Consider the following 20,501-nt stretch of genomic DNA (forward strand, 5'->3'; position numbering starts at 1 on the left):
ATTAGTGTTATAAATGAAAATTACTAGAAGGCAAACACCAAAAACTTACCTACATTAAAATCATGCAATTAACTAACATTAGCAGTCATAATATGATTACAATAATCTACTACAGAAATATATTCATGCGAAGTATTAAAAAATAAGATAAAACACATGCTGAGGAAAACTGAAAGAAGTAAATTTTAAATAAAAATGTAAACAAAAATGGATAAATAGAAATTAAAGAAAAGAAATTCAAAATGAAATTCACAGTGTAGGTGTGAGTTTTCAGAAAAAATAAAATTAAAAATATAAAAACAGTACTGAACTTCCATTTTCCTACTCAACCAGAATAAAACCTTTCTAGTCATTGTATTCTATTCTCTCAAAAAAAAGTAATCCTTCAATTGTATAAAATTTTATCTTCCTTAAAACAACATAACAGGAATAATAGCAAATACTTGCAATAATTTTTAAGTTATAACAATATTTCAACTAGTACATATTATTTACACCAATACTTTATACACAGCTAATATACATTTTTATATGAATATGCTTACTGTGAAATTTGGGTGGTATTGAATTTTTTTAATAATTAAAAAAAAATGAAAATGATCAAAATTCATAAATAATGCTCATTGTTACAGCAACCAGAAAACTGAACTGAACGTTGGAAATGTTCAAATATCACTTTTTGTGTAAATGTGGATGAATGGAAAACATTAAATGAAACAAAAATGCGATGAAATGCTTCAAAGTGCTAGAACAAACCTACATGATTCATTCCAGGCAACCTTTCCTTATCAACTATGGACAGAAGAAACTTGCTGACGACGAAAACAAGAATGTTATCTCATCACTATCAGAGAATTAGATAATGACTGTTGGTCTGCTACTGTAACAGTTTTTTTTTGTGAAATTTTCATAAACTTAGGGCTAGAACAAGGATTTTCCATGCTGGCATCATTCAAATTAAATGGGGCTTTCGAACAAAATTTTTAATATATTATGTAGAAATAATTTCTACAGATTTTTACTGCAGCATTATATGGGAAAGTATTTAATAAAATATTATAAATAGTATAGTATTTCACCAGAAATAGTATTTAATAATAAAGAAAAGAAACATCAGTAATCTGATAAGTAATATCCATAGTCATAAAATCACTGAAACAACCACAAGTTCAAGCCAACCTGACAAGCTAAAGGTATATATTAAAGGTCTTTCAGGATGGCTTTAGTTACTTGTTCATCTTAATGAATTAAGGAACACCCACTATTGCATATGCCTATCATGAAACCTTTTCAAGAGTTGCACAGAAACCATCCAGTGAATACACAAATGTTGGCAATGATTATATTAACAAGTTGACTTAATTATGAAAAATTAAAGTTACCCACAGAAATAAAAAATCTATACTGCAGAGGGTCTTAAACAAGATAATAACTTATTTCAAAGCCAATTATCTTTTAACTTTCATCATCTTAATGATAACCTCATCTCTGAGGTAACTATGGTGATCACTGAATCATTTATTATTTTAAAAATTGTAACTGCTCCAAGTAAGATTTGAATTAGTATAAAACAAAAAAAATCCCTGTAATTTTGATTTAAGGGTTTTTATTTGATACAAATCAATGAAACTTGAGCAAGATTTTTTAATCCTAATTTTATCTACTAGTCATTAACATTAGAAAAACCACAGATATTATATTTTTAGCAGGCTATCATAACACAACTTGGTTTGAATTTTGAGATTTTTCATTGTGCAGTTTATAAGATATTCAGATTTATTTGACAGATAAACAGAGTATGAAAGGTTTCAAGGCTGAACCTAAAGACTTTTAAAAACTCCTATATTTCATGGGATTCTATAAGTGGTATGAATTGAAAGAATTAATAACAATCAGAAAAACAAACAATATAATATTAGTTATTGAAAAACCTGTTACGTATAATCCTTTTTATGTAACATAACTATTCAATCAGCTATGTCATTATTTATTTACATAGAAACAAAAAGTTGTTGTTCAATAACAGTTTTTGATGATAGATAATAATGGATTTTGTAAAAGGTGAAAAATGCCATGCCTAACCAGGAATTAAACCTGAAACTTTGTATTAAAGGCAGAGACGCTACCACCATGCCACAGAGATTGGCTAACAGTTGCAACTTCTATCCAAAGGAAATCTTTCCAACACTGTATAATTTAATGACTGGAAATAATCTAATTTTAACTCATTTAATGAACAAAGAATTTTGATAATTTGATTCAAATTTTGTCAAATAGGATAACAAAATTACCACTTATTGAATATATTATCACTTGTGATAATATATTTTGTAAAAAAAAATAAGTTAAGAGATAAGTTAATAATGTTACCACTCTTAGATGGTTTAAAAAATTGAATTTAAAAAAGTATGATTTGAACAAAATGGAACAGTAAAATAAAACCAATCATAAAATGAAATAAATAAACATGATTTAAAGTACAATCTAATAATATATATAGGGAAGTACAGGTGTAAAGAGGAAATGATAACAATTAATAAGACACAGGAAGAAATTCACAACACAAAACTCACAAAGTACTAGATGCTAAATTTGTATCTTCATGTTTTAACTGTCCATCTAATGCAAGGCCCCACTTGTCTTTATTATTCGCCAGCAGTGGAGTTAATGTGAAAACTTTAGATAACGTGAAACCAGGTCCAATAGGACAACCTTCTCTAAAACAGAGAAAAACAAGACACAACCAGCTACACTACAGTTGTACAGCCTAAACTTACTTTACTTATCACTCATTTCAATCCATTAAACTAAATTGTACTTCTCTTCCACCAAAACCAGTATACCACCATCAAATAACCTAATTACCAAAACTGCACAAAGTTATTTGATTTAAAAAAGCTAAAACAGTATCTGCATCAAGTAAAAGAACAATTGATCAAAATTTACTAATCGGACAAATTGTTTTACTTGTCTATTAATATATTATTACATCTTACTGTTAATTATGGTTGGTAGAAATGTTTTATATACAAACATATACAAAATAAACCATATAAAAACTACACAGATGAAATTATTAATTATACTGGTATAATGTTTTAAGTAACAACTTCCAAAATAGTAAAACATAAATTTATTATGGACTTATAATCCAGTAAATAAAGAAAGAATAAACATCAGATTAATCAACTAAGAGAAAAATATTAAAACAAGAATATACAAAAATTAATAAATAAGAAATTTAACAAATTTACAAAAGTAATGGCTTATTAAACTCTTAAATAATTCAATAAAATACTACTTACTTTAGTGAAAAAAAAGAAAAAAAACAGTTTTTACAAAGTTATTTAAATCAAAAATCTTGTGCAGCTTTATAAAAACCAGAAGTTAAAAACACCAACACCAAAAATTTCAATAAAAAGCAAAATACTATATTTAACAAAAGTCATTCTTACTACAGGCTCTCTAGAACAGTAAGACTCACAGTGTTGAAGAGGCAAGGTTAGTATCTTCATGTTTCAACTGTCCATCCAGTGCAAGACCACGCTTGTCCTTATTATTTTGTAATGTTGGCCGTACTGTATAAACCTTAGATAAAGTGAACCCTGGACCTACAGGGCATCCTGCTCTAATTTCAAACACACAAACTTACAATGACTTGTAATTACTTACTCCAGGCAAGTAAGAAATTTATTAAGTAAATAATTACATTTATTTAAAGATACAAATTTGTCATAAATAAAGCAATGCGATTAAAAACACAAAACATACATTATATCTTTGGTAGACAAATGATTCAGCCATCTTACAAAAACTGAAATGACTACTAGGCAAGGCATAATTAATATGCAGTTTATAAAAAAAAATTACCTGATTTCAACAGATATGTTTTGTAATAAAAATAAGTTACAATTACAAGACATATTACTACATACTATTAAAAAATGTTTAAAATTTCACTTACCAAGTTATAAATACTTTTTCTATATGTCCTCTATTTGCTCGCAGAGATAATATCAAGATGATAGCTGAATTTTTTCACCATGCATTGCAGACAGTCTTACTTGAAGCTGTTACTGCAGCTGTGATACTGGTTTAAGCTCATTTAAGTCGGCAGGTAATGGCTCATTTAAATCAGCACGTAAACAGTTTGTTTTACATATCACCATAAAAAGAAAGTTGCAAGGTGTAATGTGTAGGGATCATGCAGTGTAGTGCCAAATCTTGAACTCCTGTACTGTACGCCCTCTATCCAGCAATGAGCAATGTTTCACTAAAGAACTAATGAACTTAGTTGTGGAAAAAGCTAGTCCAGCAGCATCTCCAGATAAGAATGCCTACTATTGTGTTTCCTTACAAAAAGGGCCATAAATTTTTGTAAATGAAATAGCACAAAAAACAATAACTTTTGGTGAATTTCACTCTTTCTTTACAATCTCATGTGGATTCCCAAGTCCCCATTTGTGAACATTGTAATGTGACACTTTACCAATTAAATGAAACGTTGCTTCATCATTAAAAATTAACACCAGTAAGAAATTACTGCCTTCCATATGAACTAAGAGCATATCACAAAAATCTTTATGTTTTCTTTTGTCATTTACATAAAAAAACTTGTATCAGTTGTAATCAGTATTGCATGAAATGCAACCTCTTATTAATACATCCCAAAAAATTATATTAAGTATTCCAAGTTCTCTGCCAACGTGATCAAGCATACTTTTTGGGCTTTGCTGAAAAGCTTCTTGAATCTATTGTACATTTTCCTCTGAAAATGTACAGATTGCCCTGGAATCTTCCTCTTATATGAACAACCAGATTCTTCAAATTGTTTATACCACTGACAAATATTTTTTTAGCCGATGGTAGATCAATCCTGAAGTGCTGTTGAAATACAAGATGAACCCTTACTACAGACTCTTGTCTTGCAAAACTGCAGATCACAAAATGCCTCGTCTCCTGCTGCAGAGATGCCATGTTGTTATTACTGAGGTTAATATATGAGGTGTGGCAATTAAATAGCGACCATAATTTGGTGATAATGAATTGTAGATTGGGGTTTAAAAACCTGAAGAAAAGGTGTCAGATGAATCGGTGGAATTTAGAGAAGCTTGAGGAAGAGGAGGTAAAGAAGATTTTTGAGGAGGACATCGCAAGAGGTCTGAGTAAAAAAGATAAGGTAGAAAATGTAGAGGAAGAATGGGAGAATGTTAAAAAGGAAATTCTTAAATCAGCAGAAGCAAACTTAGGCGGAATAAAGAGAACTGGTAGAAAACCTTGGGTTTCAGACGATATATTGCAGCTGATGGATGAACGTAGAAAATATAAGAATGTTAGTGATGAAGAAAGTAAAAGGAACTATCGGCAATTAAGAAATGCTATAAACAGAAAGTGCAAACTGGCGAAAGAAGAGTGGATTAAAGAAAAGTGTTCAGAAGTGGAAAGAGAAATGAACATTGGTAAAATAGATGGAGCATACAGGAAAGTTAAGGAAAATTTTGGGGTACATAAATTAAAATCTAATTATGTGTTAAACAAAGATGATACACCAATATATAATACGAAAGGTAAAGTCGATAGATGGGTGGAATATATTGAAGAGTTATATGGAGGAAATGAATTAGAAAATGGTGTTACAGAGGAAGAAGAGGAAGTTGAGGAGGATGAAATGGGAGAAAAAATACTGAGATCTGAATTTAAGAGAGCATTAAAAGATTTAAATGGCAGAAAGGCTCCTGTAATAGACGGAATACCTGTAGAATTACTGCGCAGTGCAGGTGAGGAAGCGATTGATCGATTATACAAACTGGTGTGTAATATTTATGAAAAAGGGGAATTTCCATCAGACTTCAAAAAAAGTGTTATAGTAATGATACCAAAGAAAGCAGGGGCAGATAAATGTGAAGAATACAGAACAATTAGTTTAACTAGTCATGCATCAAAAATCTTAACTAGAATTCTATACAGAAGAATTGAGAGGAGAGTGGAGGAAGTGTTAGAAGAAGCAATTTTAGGCCTCAGATTAATAGTAGAAGGAAGATTAAAGAAAAACAAACCAACATACTTGGCGTTTATAGACCTAGAAAAGGCTGGATAGACCTAGAATAACGTAGACTGGAATAAAATGTTCAGCATTTAAAAAAAATTAGGGTTCAAATACAGGGATAGAAGAACAATGGCTAACATTTACAGGAACCAAACAGCAACAGTAACAATTGAAGAACATAAGAAAGAAGCCGTGATAAGAAAGGGAGTCCGACAAGGATGTTCCCTATCTCCGTTACTTTTTAATCTTTACATGGAACTAGCAGTTAATGATGTTAAAGAACAATTTAGATTCGGAGTAACAGTACAAGGTGAAAAGATAAAGATACTATGATTTGCTGATGATATAGTAATTCTAGCTGAGAGTAAAAAGGATTTAGAAGAAACAATGAACGGCATAGATGAAGTCCTACGCAAGAACTATCGCATGAAAATAAACAAGAACAAAACAAAAGTAATGAAATGTAGTAGAAATAACAAAGATGGACCACTGAATGTGAAAATAGGAGGAGAAAAGATTATGGAGGTAGAAGAATTTTGTTATTTGGGAAGTAGAATTATTTAAGATGGACGAAGCAGGAGCGATATAAAATGCCGAATAGCACAAGCTAAACGAGCCTTCAGTAAGAAATATAAATTGTTTAAATCAAAAATTAATTTAAATGTCAGGAAAAGATTTTTGAAAGTGTATGTTTGGAGTGTCGCTTTATATGGAAGTGAAACTTGGACAATCGGAGTATCTGAGAAGAAAAGATTAGAAGCTTTTGAAATGTGGGGCTGTAGGAGAATGTTAAAAATCAGATGGGTGGATAAAGTGCCAAATGAAGAGGTATTGCTGCAAATAGATGAAGAAAGAAGCATTTGGAAAAATATAGTTAAAAGAAGAGACAGACTTATAGGCCACATACTAAGGCATCCTGAAGTAGTCGCTTTAATATTGGAAGGACAGGAAGAAGGGAAAAATTGTGTAGGCAGGCCACGTTTGGAATATGTAAAACAAATTGTTAGGGACGTAGGATGCAGAGGGTATACGGAAATGAAACCTAGCACTAGATAGGGAATCTTGGAGAGCTGCATCAAACCAGTCAAATGACTGAAGACAAAAAAAAAAGGCAATTAAATAATGAGACAAATGCTGCTAGAGAAGAACTGCGCATGCGCCAAATTTGTATAACCGACAGCTGTTAGCGTGAAACCTTCTCTTTCGATTGTTGCCACTCCAGTTTCTATGGACATATTAGTCTGCCTGTGGCCTTCATTTGGATAACATCTGTTTTTTGTTTTGCCAAAAAAATGATAAGTGTTTTATTAGAGCAAAGAATTCTCATGAAATTTCATATGAAACTTGAAAAAACGCTACTGAAATTTTTCTTTTATTAAAAAAAAAGTATATGGCAATGAATGTTTGCCACAGGCATGGGGTTTTGAGTGGATTAAGCATTTCCAAGATGGCTGAGAAGACACTGAAGATGATGTTTACCAGGGTAACCCTTCCATGTCAAAAATGGATAAAAATATTGAAAAAATTGGTAATCTAATCCGATCTGATCATTGGTTAACTATTCGTGTGATTGCTGAAACTGTAGGAACTGACAAATAAAAAGAAAATTCGACCTGACTGTGGAAGAACATGTCGTGGTTCTTCATCATGACAACACACCGGCTCACTCTACATTGTCTGTCATCACGTTTCTAGCTAAGTATAACATCCCAGTATTAGATCATTCACCTTATTTGGCTGGCCTGGCACCATGCGACTTTTATCTCTTCCCCAAGGTCAAATCTGTATTAAAATAATCAAGATTACCATTGAAGCTGTGAAAGAAAAAGCGGCACGTATCCTGAAAGAGCTCACAGAAGACTTCCAGCACTGTTTTGAACAATGGAAAATTCACATGGAGCTTTGAAGGGATAGAAGGGGGTGTATATTGAGGGGGATAATAACTAAACATGGATAAATTTAAAATAAAATTTTTTCAGCATTAGTCTCGTTATTTAATAGCCACAACTTGTATGCTTCATTGCTAGCATTGAAATCTGGTTCCCAGTATTTGAAAATCTAGAACACGTACTTTCAAATAGTGCAAATTTCATCCATTGACCATGCGTGGTCATACAGGTGAATGGTTTTGAAATCAGGTCATTATTTTTGATATATTGTATTTTAATATATATATATTTTTTTTTTAACATGAAGACAATTACGCCTTGCTTTAAATCAATCCACCACCTAATCTGCTGGCTGAGGAAGACCTCTTGTATTTGTCAAAATGTAATAATACTACTGTTACTGCACACTACCACACATTTAAAATGCTTAAATTAGAAAAAAAAACCACGAAACGTAGATAAAATATGTAGTGACTTACTTACTGTCTAAACAAACTAATAAAAAGATTAAGTAAACAAAATAGTTTGATTTAATTTTAAATAAAACAACCATTCATCAGTTTTTCTTTTTCTTCTACATATAATTTTCAGCATTTTATTTTGATAAATTATCAAAAATATAAAATCTGAAACATTATCAGAAATTACATTGAAGTTGAGGAAAAATGTGGAGAATGAACATATGTTAGATATACTATAACAATGAATTACTATACTAATGATTAATCTTTCATAAAAGTGATAAAACATTTGGTATAAGTAAATCTTTTACTAAAAAAAAAAAATAATCATCATATCTACATGACACAACAGTTTGAAAGAAATGGCAATAAAGTTTTCTAGAAAACTAGATGCTGCAAGGCTACCTTAAGCAAGCACAATATAATATATTATATTAATATTTCTAAATAATTAGGTTAGGTGGAAGTTTGTTCCATAAACAAACAGTTAAGATGTTTGGAATTTTATTAACTTTTATGTCCTAACAATATCCTAAATATTTGAACTGCTGGGTCACCATTAAGATTGTCATATTTATGAAAAAAGTATCACCCACAATAAAAAAATTATTAGATTTCTTTGCAAATCATTAAAGCAAAAATACAGAACAAAAAAAATTAATTATTCACAAAATTGCTTTCATATTTTTGTGCTACAAAGCATCACCTGCCCAAGCTTTATTACACAATTTGTAGTCCATGATTCACACTGATCTCATTCTTTCCCATTTCACTTGTTCATTTTATCCTCTATAGTAACACCCTAAATTTTGTTTTCCAATAATTTTTCCAAAATGATGGTAAAAAATTACAGCACATTAAAAACCATTCATTTATAATCTAACAATTTAAATGTTTTCTGTAGTTAAATACCCTAGAAATGAGAATTTTTCCAAATAATTACCTTGCTACAGGCAAACTAGGATGATAATTATAAACACCACCATTATTCACATCATCCTGGGTACGCAGAAATTCTTCAGCCAAATGCACTACGTGGTTTCCACTTTACTTCAACATAGGTTAAGTTCTTAATACCATTTAACTGAATTCACTTGTCTGAAAATATGGCTTATTAACTATGTCTTCCTATTTTTACTCATCTCCAAATAGCATTTCATTACCTTGATCTATGAAATAAGAGATATATTTCCTACAGAATTTCTACTTAAATTCAGCAATTTCAGAAGTTACTGGCTAGCAGCATCCATATACAATTTTTTTCAATTTAACATGTATGTAATGAAATTTCAGTACATAAATCATGAGAAATTTAAAAATATTTAGATAATAATCAGTATCTCAAAGAAATGAAATAATCCTGTCTTTAATTTCTATGGAACAGAACAAGAAAAGCTCTTCAACACTATAATTCAATCTAGACTTGAAAAATGAATTAAAATTCAACCTAAAATATGTGATTGTTCTAACATATATATATATATATATATGTTCTATGATCACTGCAAGTTAAAATAATCTTCACTATTCAACTTCTTTATTTTATGAATTAACCAAAAACACTTTTGTACAAAACGTAAGAGAAAATTTTAATTATGCTTACTCGCTTTCTGCTTCTGCCACAGTGCATTTATATTGGGCTGTTGAAAATAAACAGATATCAGCAAACTGTCGAACTGAAATGAGATAATGTTTTAAAATTAGTTAACAATTAAGAGTAATATATACACGTATGTGTAGCGCAAACTACAAAGTACTTACAATATTTTTGTACTTATTGGACTTTACAATAGGTACAATGTAAAAATAAATTTTTTTAATTAAAATTTTTCTTGCATTACCGTAAGATCAATATTAGAACAAAATAAAATTTATTACACTAGATATTACTAGAATAAATAACAATCACACATAGACACAAAAGATCAAAATGAAAGATGACTTAAATATACAATCTGTTGGATATTCTTCTCTCTCTCTCTCTCTCTGTGTGTGTGTGTATGTGTGTATGTGTGTGTGTGTGTGTGTATGTGTATGCACGCAAGCCTGTCTGTGTGGCTGGTGTGGTGGGGAGTTCTCCCAATCTGTTATTCATGTGTGTTACTCTCTCAGTTGAGTTGAGTTTATGAAGTGGACATAACGTCGATCTGTTATCACAAAGTTTCTTTAGTGTAATGGTATAACATGAAGTGTCAGTCTATACAATAAAGATGTTAATCAGTGTCAGTTACATACAAAATGTGTCATTTTATTATACAGTCCACTTAACTGATTTATAACCAACAACCATTGGTCCTCAACAAAATAGATTGCAAATTGTTATTTTCAAGTGCAAAGAAAACAGTGTAAATTTGTGACAATGTAATGATTTATAATTCTTCAAAGTTGTGTTTGGTGTACTTGGCAATATTTTCTAAATTATAATAAATAATATGTATAAATTTACAAACAGTTTTTATTAATGCTGAAACAAATTGCGTTGTTGCTCATATATGTGCACACGTAACATAACTCTATTACATTCCAGTTGGAGATAAGCTGACCACAGTTATGTTATCGCTGTGTAAACAAGATAAGTAAAGCATGTTATTTTTTAATCTGTTGCCAAACATTCCTATAGTGAATTATAATCTTTATACCAAATTTCCTTTATTATACACTTTATCCTACCACAAATTTAATTCCATATTTTAAGTGCTTAATCGTATTATTTATTCTTGTTTATCTAGTTAGCCTACATAGTAATAATATTATTCAGTCCAATTCCTTATCACATGTCTCTATAAATTATTTCATACTTAACAAAAATACAGTAGGCTACAATATTAATATTAATTTTTTTTTTGTTTCATTTGCAAATGATTGAAATTAAGCAATTAATTAAAGAATGTGGCCTAGTTAAAGGCCAAGGTACAAAAAACAAAGTACAAAAAAACAAAGGTACAAAACAAAACAGGTACAAACAAAGGTACAAAAAAACAAACAAGGTACAAAACATATTTCGCTGCTATATCAAATGTAAATGAGATTACACAATTAAAAGTTAGACTCACTAAGCTTGAAGAGTATTGATCTGAGTTTGGTAAAATTCAACTACAAATAGAATTACAGGATGACTCCAAGAGTCAGATTGAAGAAAGGGAAAATTTTGAGTCTGAATTATTCTCATTAACGGCTGCAGCAAAAGACCTTCTTAAATCATATGAAACCCCACTTAGCAGTGAAATCAAACCAACAAAAGCTCAATCCGTGTCGGTTAAACTTCTAGACATAAGACTTCCCACGTTCAGCAGAAATTACGATGAATGGGTGTCATTACATGAAACGCTTGTGTCCCTCATTCATTCTAAAGAAATGTCAAAAATTCATAAATTTTATTACCACTGATGTTCTTTAAAGGACGAAGCAGTTGAAATTTTATCGTCTTTAGAAGGTTCAACTGAAAATTATGAGGTTGCTTGGAAACTTTTAAAAGCCAGATATGGCAATAAAAGGTTTTTAATTAATAAACATGTAAGTGCAATATTCAACCTCTACAAAAATGATAGAGAAAATTGTCATTAGGAAAGCTTTTTTAAAACACATATATGCTCTTGCAGGATTAGGACAACCAACTCAGTATTGGGATACACTCTTAATTCATGTAATTACAACCAAATTAGATTCGGCAACCTAACACGAATAGGAAATTCCGCAGAAATAAATCAGTTGCCAACAATGTTCGAATTAGAAACATTTCTACAACATAAATATCAAGTTATGGAATCAGTTGAAACTAGCAAGTTTCATAAATCGCATATGAACAATCATTACCAAAGAAAGGGCAACTACCAACATTTAAATCATTTTCAAAAAATAATATATTATTTGAAAATTGTCATGTGTCTACAAAAAAATGTTATTTAGGTAATTAACCGCTACACCCAATTTATTTTTGTGAAGCTTTCATAACGTTATCAATTCCTGACCATGAACTTGAGGTTAAACCGTGGTCTGTGCTTCAATTGTCTAAATAGTCAACATAAAACTATGGTCTATCAAGCAGGCTCATGCAACCATTGTGGCAAAGAACATAATAGTTTGCTGCATTATATCAGACCTAATTCTAGTATTACACAAAATAAGATTTCTGCTAGCGGCGATGAATTGTTCCCAATGATAATTCCACAACACAAAATAGTATCGCACGTCAAATGTTAGTTCGAAGCAGTCCAACCCTGTCGTCATGCTGTCAACAGCCATTGTTTTAGTGTTAGATAGTCATGTTATTTGACAGTGGTTTGCAGTCAAATTTTATCACTGAGAAAACTGCTAAGTTTTTAAGACTACTATCAAAGAAAGACATGTTACAAGTTAATGGTATAGGCAAGGCTGCAACCATTACAACTCATTCTGTGGAATGTGATATTAAATCAAGAGTGAACGGATTCGCAGCGAATATCAAGTGAGTAGTTTTACCAACCATCATTCAACAATTACCCACAGTTCAAATCAGAAAATCAAGTTTGCAATTACCACAGAATCTGCTACTGGCCGATCCAGATTTACACAAACCAAGTAACATTGACATACTTCTTGCTGCAGAATTATTTTATGTCTTAATGTGAAGGAAAGATTAAAGCAAGTGAATCAAATCCAATATTTCAAAATACCCTATTTGGCTGGGTAATTACTGGTAAAAAAATATCAATTGATCAGTAATCAACAGTTTTATTATCTGTATACAATCTCTCTCTACTTTAGATCACATCAATGAAAACATTAAACAATTTTTGGAATTAGAAAACTGCAGATCTGCCAAAAAAAATTTACAGGAAGTGATAAACTTTGTGAAGAATTATATGAAAATAATAAGGCAAGATCTATGGATGGAAGTACTGTGTGAAGATCCCTTTGAAAGGTGATGTAAACCAATTTGGTGAATCAAGAACTACTGCAGTGCGAATCTATTATATTCTACTCACTGAATATTATACTATAGTATAATTTCATTATACTATATATTATATACATATATACTATAATATATATATTATAGTGTTAATCTATACAATAAAGATGGCAATCAATGTCAGTTACATACAAAAATGTGTCGTTTTATTATACAGTCCACTTGACCGATTTATAACCAACAACCACATTCAGTATGCATTTAAGTGCAAACCAAAGTTGATAAGAATCATGATTTTGATGTAACTTTTTACAAAGAATATTGGAAAAATTTTCTACTATTTAGGAACAGATATATTAAAATATTCTTTACCCTGTTCTTAAGACTAACTGGAAGATCTCTTACTACTATAGATGGTTAGTTAACCATGATGATTAGTTAGATTGATAGATTAACTGCCACTGAATACTTGCTTGATTTCAAGAATATTTAAACCAATCTATTCAAAGTTTAATTTCTTGTAAAATAGTCATTTTCATTAATTGTTTTCATACAACTTAAGTTTTTATTTTCTTGTATTAAAGAAAACTGGAGTATATAAATAAACAGAAGTGTCAAAACGTTTAACCTAGCAAATGCAGGCCTACTATGAGCTCTCTGGGGCATGCTATAAATCACTGACTGTTTTTTCTACCGTTTGAACAACCACAGTTTTGACCCCATAGCAGTACATCATTGCTCAAAATGCTATGGATGTAATCATAGTAGATGCTGACTAAAACTTCTTGTCATGTTACTTTGCATTCTTTAAATGTAATACAAACCTGTAACAATTTTATCTGCTACTTCCCTCCAATTATGACTCATCTAATAAGACTATACATCAGAAAGTACCTCTTTTTTTATTTCTGAAACTTGCAACAAACCTTAAAATTAAAAAAAAATTATTATGTAACGGATGATATATCAAACATCATATTTTGGACACTCCCAAAAATGTGGCACCCAGGATGAATACCTGCTTATATGGTAGAGCAAGCACTGATTGTTGTAATTCTGTGGTGAGGGATGATATACAGGAAAAAATGTATATGCTATAGAAGTAATGAGTTTTACAGTTGGTAATGCGGAGACATACAGAAGGAGACATTAAAAAAAAACTAAGAATTTAACTATAAAGTGACTGAGAAGAGCCAATAACAAAGTGAATACTGTTTTGGGAGGAATATCCAAATATTTGGATTAAGGCATAATACATTGGTATACAATATGCTAATATTTATATATTTACCATTAAGGCTTAAATATATATAAGCCAAATATGAACTTATAAAATTAAATTTCTAAGGAGTAGTATGATAATTAGAAGGTTAGTTAGAACATAAATAAGAAATAAATAAAAAGATTAAGAATCTTTGTAAGAAAAAAATAAAGTGAGAATGTGAATGAATCAATGTGAGGATATATCAGATGTAATTGTGATAAAGAACGTTGAGCGATGAATGCTTGAAAGAAATAGAACTGTGAAGAAAAGAGTACAAAATAGAAAGAAGTAATGAGGCAGAGATGGAGAGGCTTGTCTTTTCTGCTCTATATTAATATATAAAAAAATTAATTTCATGATTAAAAAATATATCATAATTACACACATTGAAATGTTTAAATAAGAAAATATGCTACTGAAAATATTTAAGATAAATAGGTAACAATTTTACACACCTGAAACTTTAATTTTTTTAACAGTCCTATTTGAATTGTTTGCTATGTGTACGTTAACAGCAATACTTTCTCCATGATGATACAACTGCAAACAAAAACAAAAAAAAAAATATACTGTATATACATATATTATATATAATAAGGGGCTATGTAAGACTTTACTGCTTTATGAAAGCAAGATTGCCAAACTTAATTTTTTTTTATAGCTATTGTCAATTAAATGCAGTTAAATATAAAAACAGGAAAAGGGGTTTAGCCCTTTCCCAGGAGGTTTATTGTTTTATGTTTATACAATGTTTACAGAGTATGTGTTACTTTAGAGAAAATAGTTTTGATTTTTTTTTTAATTAGGTTGGGCAGTGAGTGTTACCATAATTGAGGAGTGGTTTGGTTTATTTTGATTGCAATGTAAATTTGTCAGAAAGATCACATTTATCGAATGACTTGTTATTTTAATTTACTACATATGACTGTCCTCTGTTTAGAAGAAGAGATTTTTATAAGTGAACGGTCATTCAAACCATTTTCCAATTGTATTGATTGTCACTAAAAATGTCTTAAAAAAAGGAAACAAGCATATAAATACTAAATTCGACTTAAATTCAGATACAAGGGAAATGTGAATATTAAGAATTCAGAATATGGCAAAGGAATTAAATATGCTTAGGAGGACAAAGTCTTGTAAAACTGTTTTTAGGAAAAGATTGTACAATAAAGAGTATTATTAGTTTTTAAAATTACATAAGAAAATGGATATTTATAGAAAGTGGAAGGGTTTTAAGACTGGGAAGGATAATTTTGATAATTAACAACAGTTCAATGAAGAAGGAATAAAAAAAAACATTAATTACTTTTTAAAGATAAAACATTTTGATGTTTCTCATATAGTTATCAATATAAATATAATATAATACCAATTATAAAATAAATTTATAATCCATTATAAAGTTATTTATATCTATTATAAATAACTTTAATAAATAAGTAATCTATATCTATTATAATATGATAGTTCAGTATTCTGGAAAACAATAAAATTATTTTGTTTATGTTACACAAGAAAGGGGATAGGATGTGTACAGGTAATTACAAGAGCACAGGTTGGTGAATTATTAGGTTAAGATTTTTACGTTAACTACTTTGTAGAGATTTGAAGAATGAATTGAAATGAATGGCATTATTTTTGAATTTCAATCTGTTTCTAGATTGGGGAGGGGCCATTTAGACAATATATTTATGGTAAATTCTATAGGTTAAATTCATGACTGTATCAGGAAAAGGAAATTTGATAGTCTTTTCATAGATTTCTATTAAGTATTGACTCAATTTCACAAGTTCTCCTGAGGAATAAGTTCTGAATTACTGGGTTGTACGGGAAAGTTTTTAGTTTTACAAATAATGTATAGGAATGCTACAGTGAGTACCTCACTGTTAATTTATTCTTAAGGATAAATTAATTCAAGAGCTAATGCAAGGGGAAATTTTAAGCCCGATATTGTTTACATCTGATATAGATTAGAATCTTAGGTTAATGGGTGTATACAGAACTAAGATTAAAACAGATTTGAATATTATTATTATTATTATGGGTTACACTGACAGTAATTTTTAATCATTTTTGGAGATAGTTATTACAATTTCAAAAAGAGATTGAAAATTTTAAGACTTAAGTTAAACAGGCTCAAGGAAAATACAGATAATACAAAGGTTTTGAAATTTAGTTCTTGGAAAGATGAAGATTTCAAAAATGTTTTGGGTATATTAAACTGGAAGTTGTTTCTCACTACAATTGATATGGAGTTAAATTTTCTAAAATATTGATATTTCAATAGGATATGAACGAAACTATTGATAAGGCTGGCTTTTGAGTAGGATCATAAAAGTAAAATGAAGTTGTGGGATAACAGAATTCATCTTTTTAATATGACAGTTAAAAATGCATTATTAGAGATGCTCAGTTGTTTGAAAGAGCATGCAGCTCAGTGGAAATTTTTTTTACACATTTCTTAAATCTTCCAAGGTACATAACATTATTTTATTAGACTCATAACAGGGATCTCATTTAGGTTTAAATTTTTTCAAGCTAATACTGAAAATTTTGTGGAAAATAAGAAGATGGATCAGATGTGACTTCTAAACAAATATTTATTTAGTTCAGTTTTGGAAGAAAGTAATTATCATAGTACAACTTTCAGCTTTTGGGGTTAATTAAAAACGTTTACCAAACTTTGATTGTCTGATAGGTATATGTAATAATAAATCAAGTAATGATCATCTTATTTAATTTGAATTTTACTACGGCTAATAATTCAAGTTTTAACATTCCTTTGAAAACAATTATGCCTGATGAATTTAAAACCCTACTATGTTTAAATAATCTTTTAAATTATATTTATGTATTGCTCAGAATGAAGTTAAATTGAAAATTTTACGGTAAATTTACTTTGAATAATACAAATTATAAAGTTAATGGGCAAAATTGTTGCAGCTTATGCAGGAGGGAGGTGAAGAATGGTTTTCATGTCACATTTTGAGTGTCTTGTAGAAATTAGAAGATACTTTTTCAAATAAATATTAATTAGTCAAGGCTATACTATGTAGGTTGTTGTGTTGCGAAATAAGCAGGAATTATATTTTTTATAAATATATACATAATACATTTAAATTTAGCTTTTTTGTTATTTATTATTTAGTTAACCTTATCTTTTGTAATTGATTATTAACTAAATAATTAACCATTAGTAAGTTATTACCAAGTTGATATTTATAGTTTATATTCAAATGAAAAGGTGGAATATTTTTTTTTGTATCAAAAAATGCGGTTTTTTTATAACATCTCTTTTCAAGTAATATTGCTAACAATTTTTTATTTTTTGGATTATCAGTTTCAGGTAGAAAATATTTTTTTTGATTGTTTATTTATGCTTGATGATTTATTAGTAATGTTTTTTCATAATACTTTGCTTGGAGTTTCTTTTAGTTATCTGACTACGTTAAAATTAGTTGACAATCTAATTTGTTTTATGTTCTTTATCTCAGTGTTACTGTTACGTTTAAGGTTATATTGTGTCTGATGTTTTATGTATAAGTGAATGCAATACATAAAACATTACAATCTTTTCTTTTGCAATAAATGTAAATTATATTCTTTATAAACAACACAATAAGTTGCAATTTCAATAAAAAGAATATATATTGTTTAAATTATTATTTATTATCTGATACCTAGCTGGTGTTAGGATTGGATTGACTCCTAAGTCTGTATGCTACTGTGGGTGCCAATGGTTGTATGATTTCATTAACAAGATGCTTCCATGCATGGTGATCCATGGCTGTTGTCCTGGCCTCATTAAGGTTTAGTCTGCAGTTTTTTCTATCATCACTGATCTGCTTGATCAACGTTTTCTTTGGAGCTATTTTTTAGACTCTCCAATGAGTGGGTCATTCATGCAAGAAGTGTCTGTATAGTAGTTGGCTTCCACTCATTCTGCAGACATGGCCAAACCATTGCAGTCTTTGTTTTTGAATCTGTTCTTCGATCACTGGCTTTTATTCACAGCAATGGCAGATAACCTCATTTCAGATGTAATAATGAAGTGAGACTCTTGATGATCTGGCATGTGCATTGGATTTGGAACACTTCAAGTTAGCTCAAGTCTGTTTAAAGCAGTTGTCCATGTGTCTGCTCCATACAATAAAACTGACAGGATCAGGGTTCTGAAAAGATGAACTTGGGTCTTCAGCAAGATGTTGCTTTGTTTCTACAAGCATCATTTCAGGGAGGCAAATGCTGCAGTTGTTGACCAATTCGACTGTGGATTTCTGCTGCAGCTGGTACTTTCCTCTCCAAGATCAGTGAGCCCAAATATCTGAATTCTTGCAACTTTTCAATTTGTACACACCATCCAGTTGAATGAAGATGTATTACCCATCTGTTGTTAGTACATGAGTTTTATTCGCATTTATTTTCAGGCCACAAGATTGGGTAATGTAGAAGATATCATAGAGAATATCAGTGGCCTCAACATTACTGTTGGTGAACACGCCACTGTCATTGGCAAACATCAAGTCAGTCAAAAAGCTATCCTCTCCAAACTGAATTCCTTTTCTCCCCTGGAAAACTCATCACATTATGGAGTCAACAATGATGTTAAAGAGGAAGGGGGAGGGAACGTCTCCCTGGCACAGACTCCTGTCTGGTTTGAAAACTCCTCAGATAGCTCATTTTGAACGCGCATCTAACTCAATGATCCATTTTAGCTCTCCTAGAGAAGCTTGATAACTTTTGGAGGGATAAGATTTGTCTCCAATGCCTTCCAAAGTGCTGGCCAGTGGATGCAGTCAAAGGCAGATTGAAAGTTGATGAAGACAATAATGCTAATTTTTCAGATCGAATTCTTTCTCCCATTAGTTGACGAATGGCAAATATCTGGTCAAAAGCCAGCTTGCTCCTCACGGCTTGTTTGTACACTAAATTTCTGCAGGTGTGACTGGATGACTTTCATGAAAACTTTATCAACAATTGATAAAAAGACTTATGCCATGGTAGTTCTTGCAATCTCGACTATCACACTTCTTATGGATTGGAATGTTGACACCTTTTCCAGGTAGCTGGTACTTTTTCCATGTGCCAGATGGTTTGAAGTAGCACGTGAAGTCGCTGAAACAGAAAAACAACACCTCCAACCTTGATAGACTCTGTGGTGATGTCATCTCCTCCAGGCACTTTTCTATTTTTCAAGGCAATATTATATTGTTTATATAATAATATTATTAATTATATTGATATTAATATTTTGCTCTTATATTAGCTAAGGCTCAGTGACCAAATTTTAAAGACTTATAAACATATAAAAGCTGGTCGTGTAAAAATTTGAAATTTTTGTGATATGTTCTTTCTGAGCTATTTCATTTGAGTAAATTTTTTATACAAGTTACAATATTTCAAGGCTTCTATAAAAGTAAAGATATAACTCACAAGATTCATGCTTTGTCAAGTTTTCAGTTTGTAATTTCATACAAACCCTCTATCCAAATAAAAAAAAAAAAACTTATAAGGCGAGCCTGTTTTTTTCTAAAAATATTGGGAAAATATTTAGGAAAAAATATGAGTTGGACATAAGACTTAGAATGATTATATAGATTAACGTATTTTTGTTTGAACTGACATCTGTAAAAATAAGAAAGTAAAAACAGTTTCCATGAACCTAAAAAAATTTCAAATTTAATGAATGGCCACTCAAATAAATATGAGATATCTTTAAAATAAAACACCTACCTTTAACTCTCTAAATGAGATAAGACATACAAAAATAAATAAATTTTACCAAAAATATTTCAATTTTGTATTGAGTGATTTGGTATTGATTGACAAGAAATTTATCTGCGGTAAGGTTTTTGTGATAAGTGTTTTCAAATTAAAATCTGACTGAAACCAGTTACAAGCTCTTTCAAAAAGTAACTTTGAATCTGAACACTAAGTAGTGCTTAGTAAA

The 20,501-nt window shown here is 30.2% G+C and overlaps 1 protein-coding gene across 4 annotated transcripts in view; it reads right to left on the minus strand.

Annotated features, from left to right (window-relative positions):
* krz (beta-arrestin protein kurtz) overlaps positions 1-20,501 on the minus strand; it is a 277,684-nt gene that overhangs the window by 30,066 nt on the left and 227,117 nt on the right. For 2 of the 4 annotated variants that reach the window (XR_012757434.1, XM_075373586.1), the window contains exons 8-11: positions 15,007-15,091; positions 10,000-10,072; positions 3,485-3,628; positions 2,574-2,717 (exon numbers count right to left, since the gene is read on the minus strand). Coding sequence is in view for 3 of the 4 variants with exons in the window: in XM_075373586.1 (XP_075229701.1) it covers positions 2,574-2,717; positions 3,485-3,628; positions 10,000-10,072; positions 15,007-15,091 (446 nt within the window). In the remaining variant the exon portion in view is untranslated. The remainder of the gene's footprint in view (positions 1-2,573; positions 2,718-3,484; positions 3,629-9,999; positions 10,073-15,006; positions 15,092-20,501) is intronic. The other 2 variants (XM_075373598.1, XM_075373603.1) reach the window with 2 other exon arrangements.

The sequence above is a fragment of the Lycorma delicatula genome, chromosome 1 (assembly GCF_047948215.1).
Source record: "Lycorma delicatula isolate Av1 chromosome 1, ASM4794821v1, whole genome shotgun sequence".
Classification (NCBI taxonomy): domain Eukaryota; kingdom Metazoa; phylum Arthropoda; class Insecta; order Hemiptera; family Fulgoridae; genus Lycorma; species Lycorma delicatula.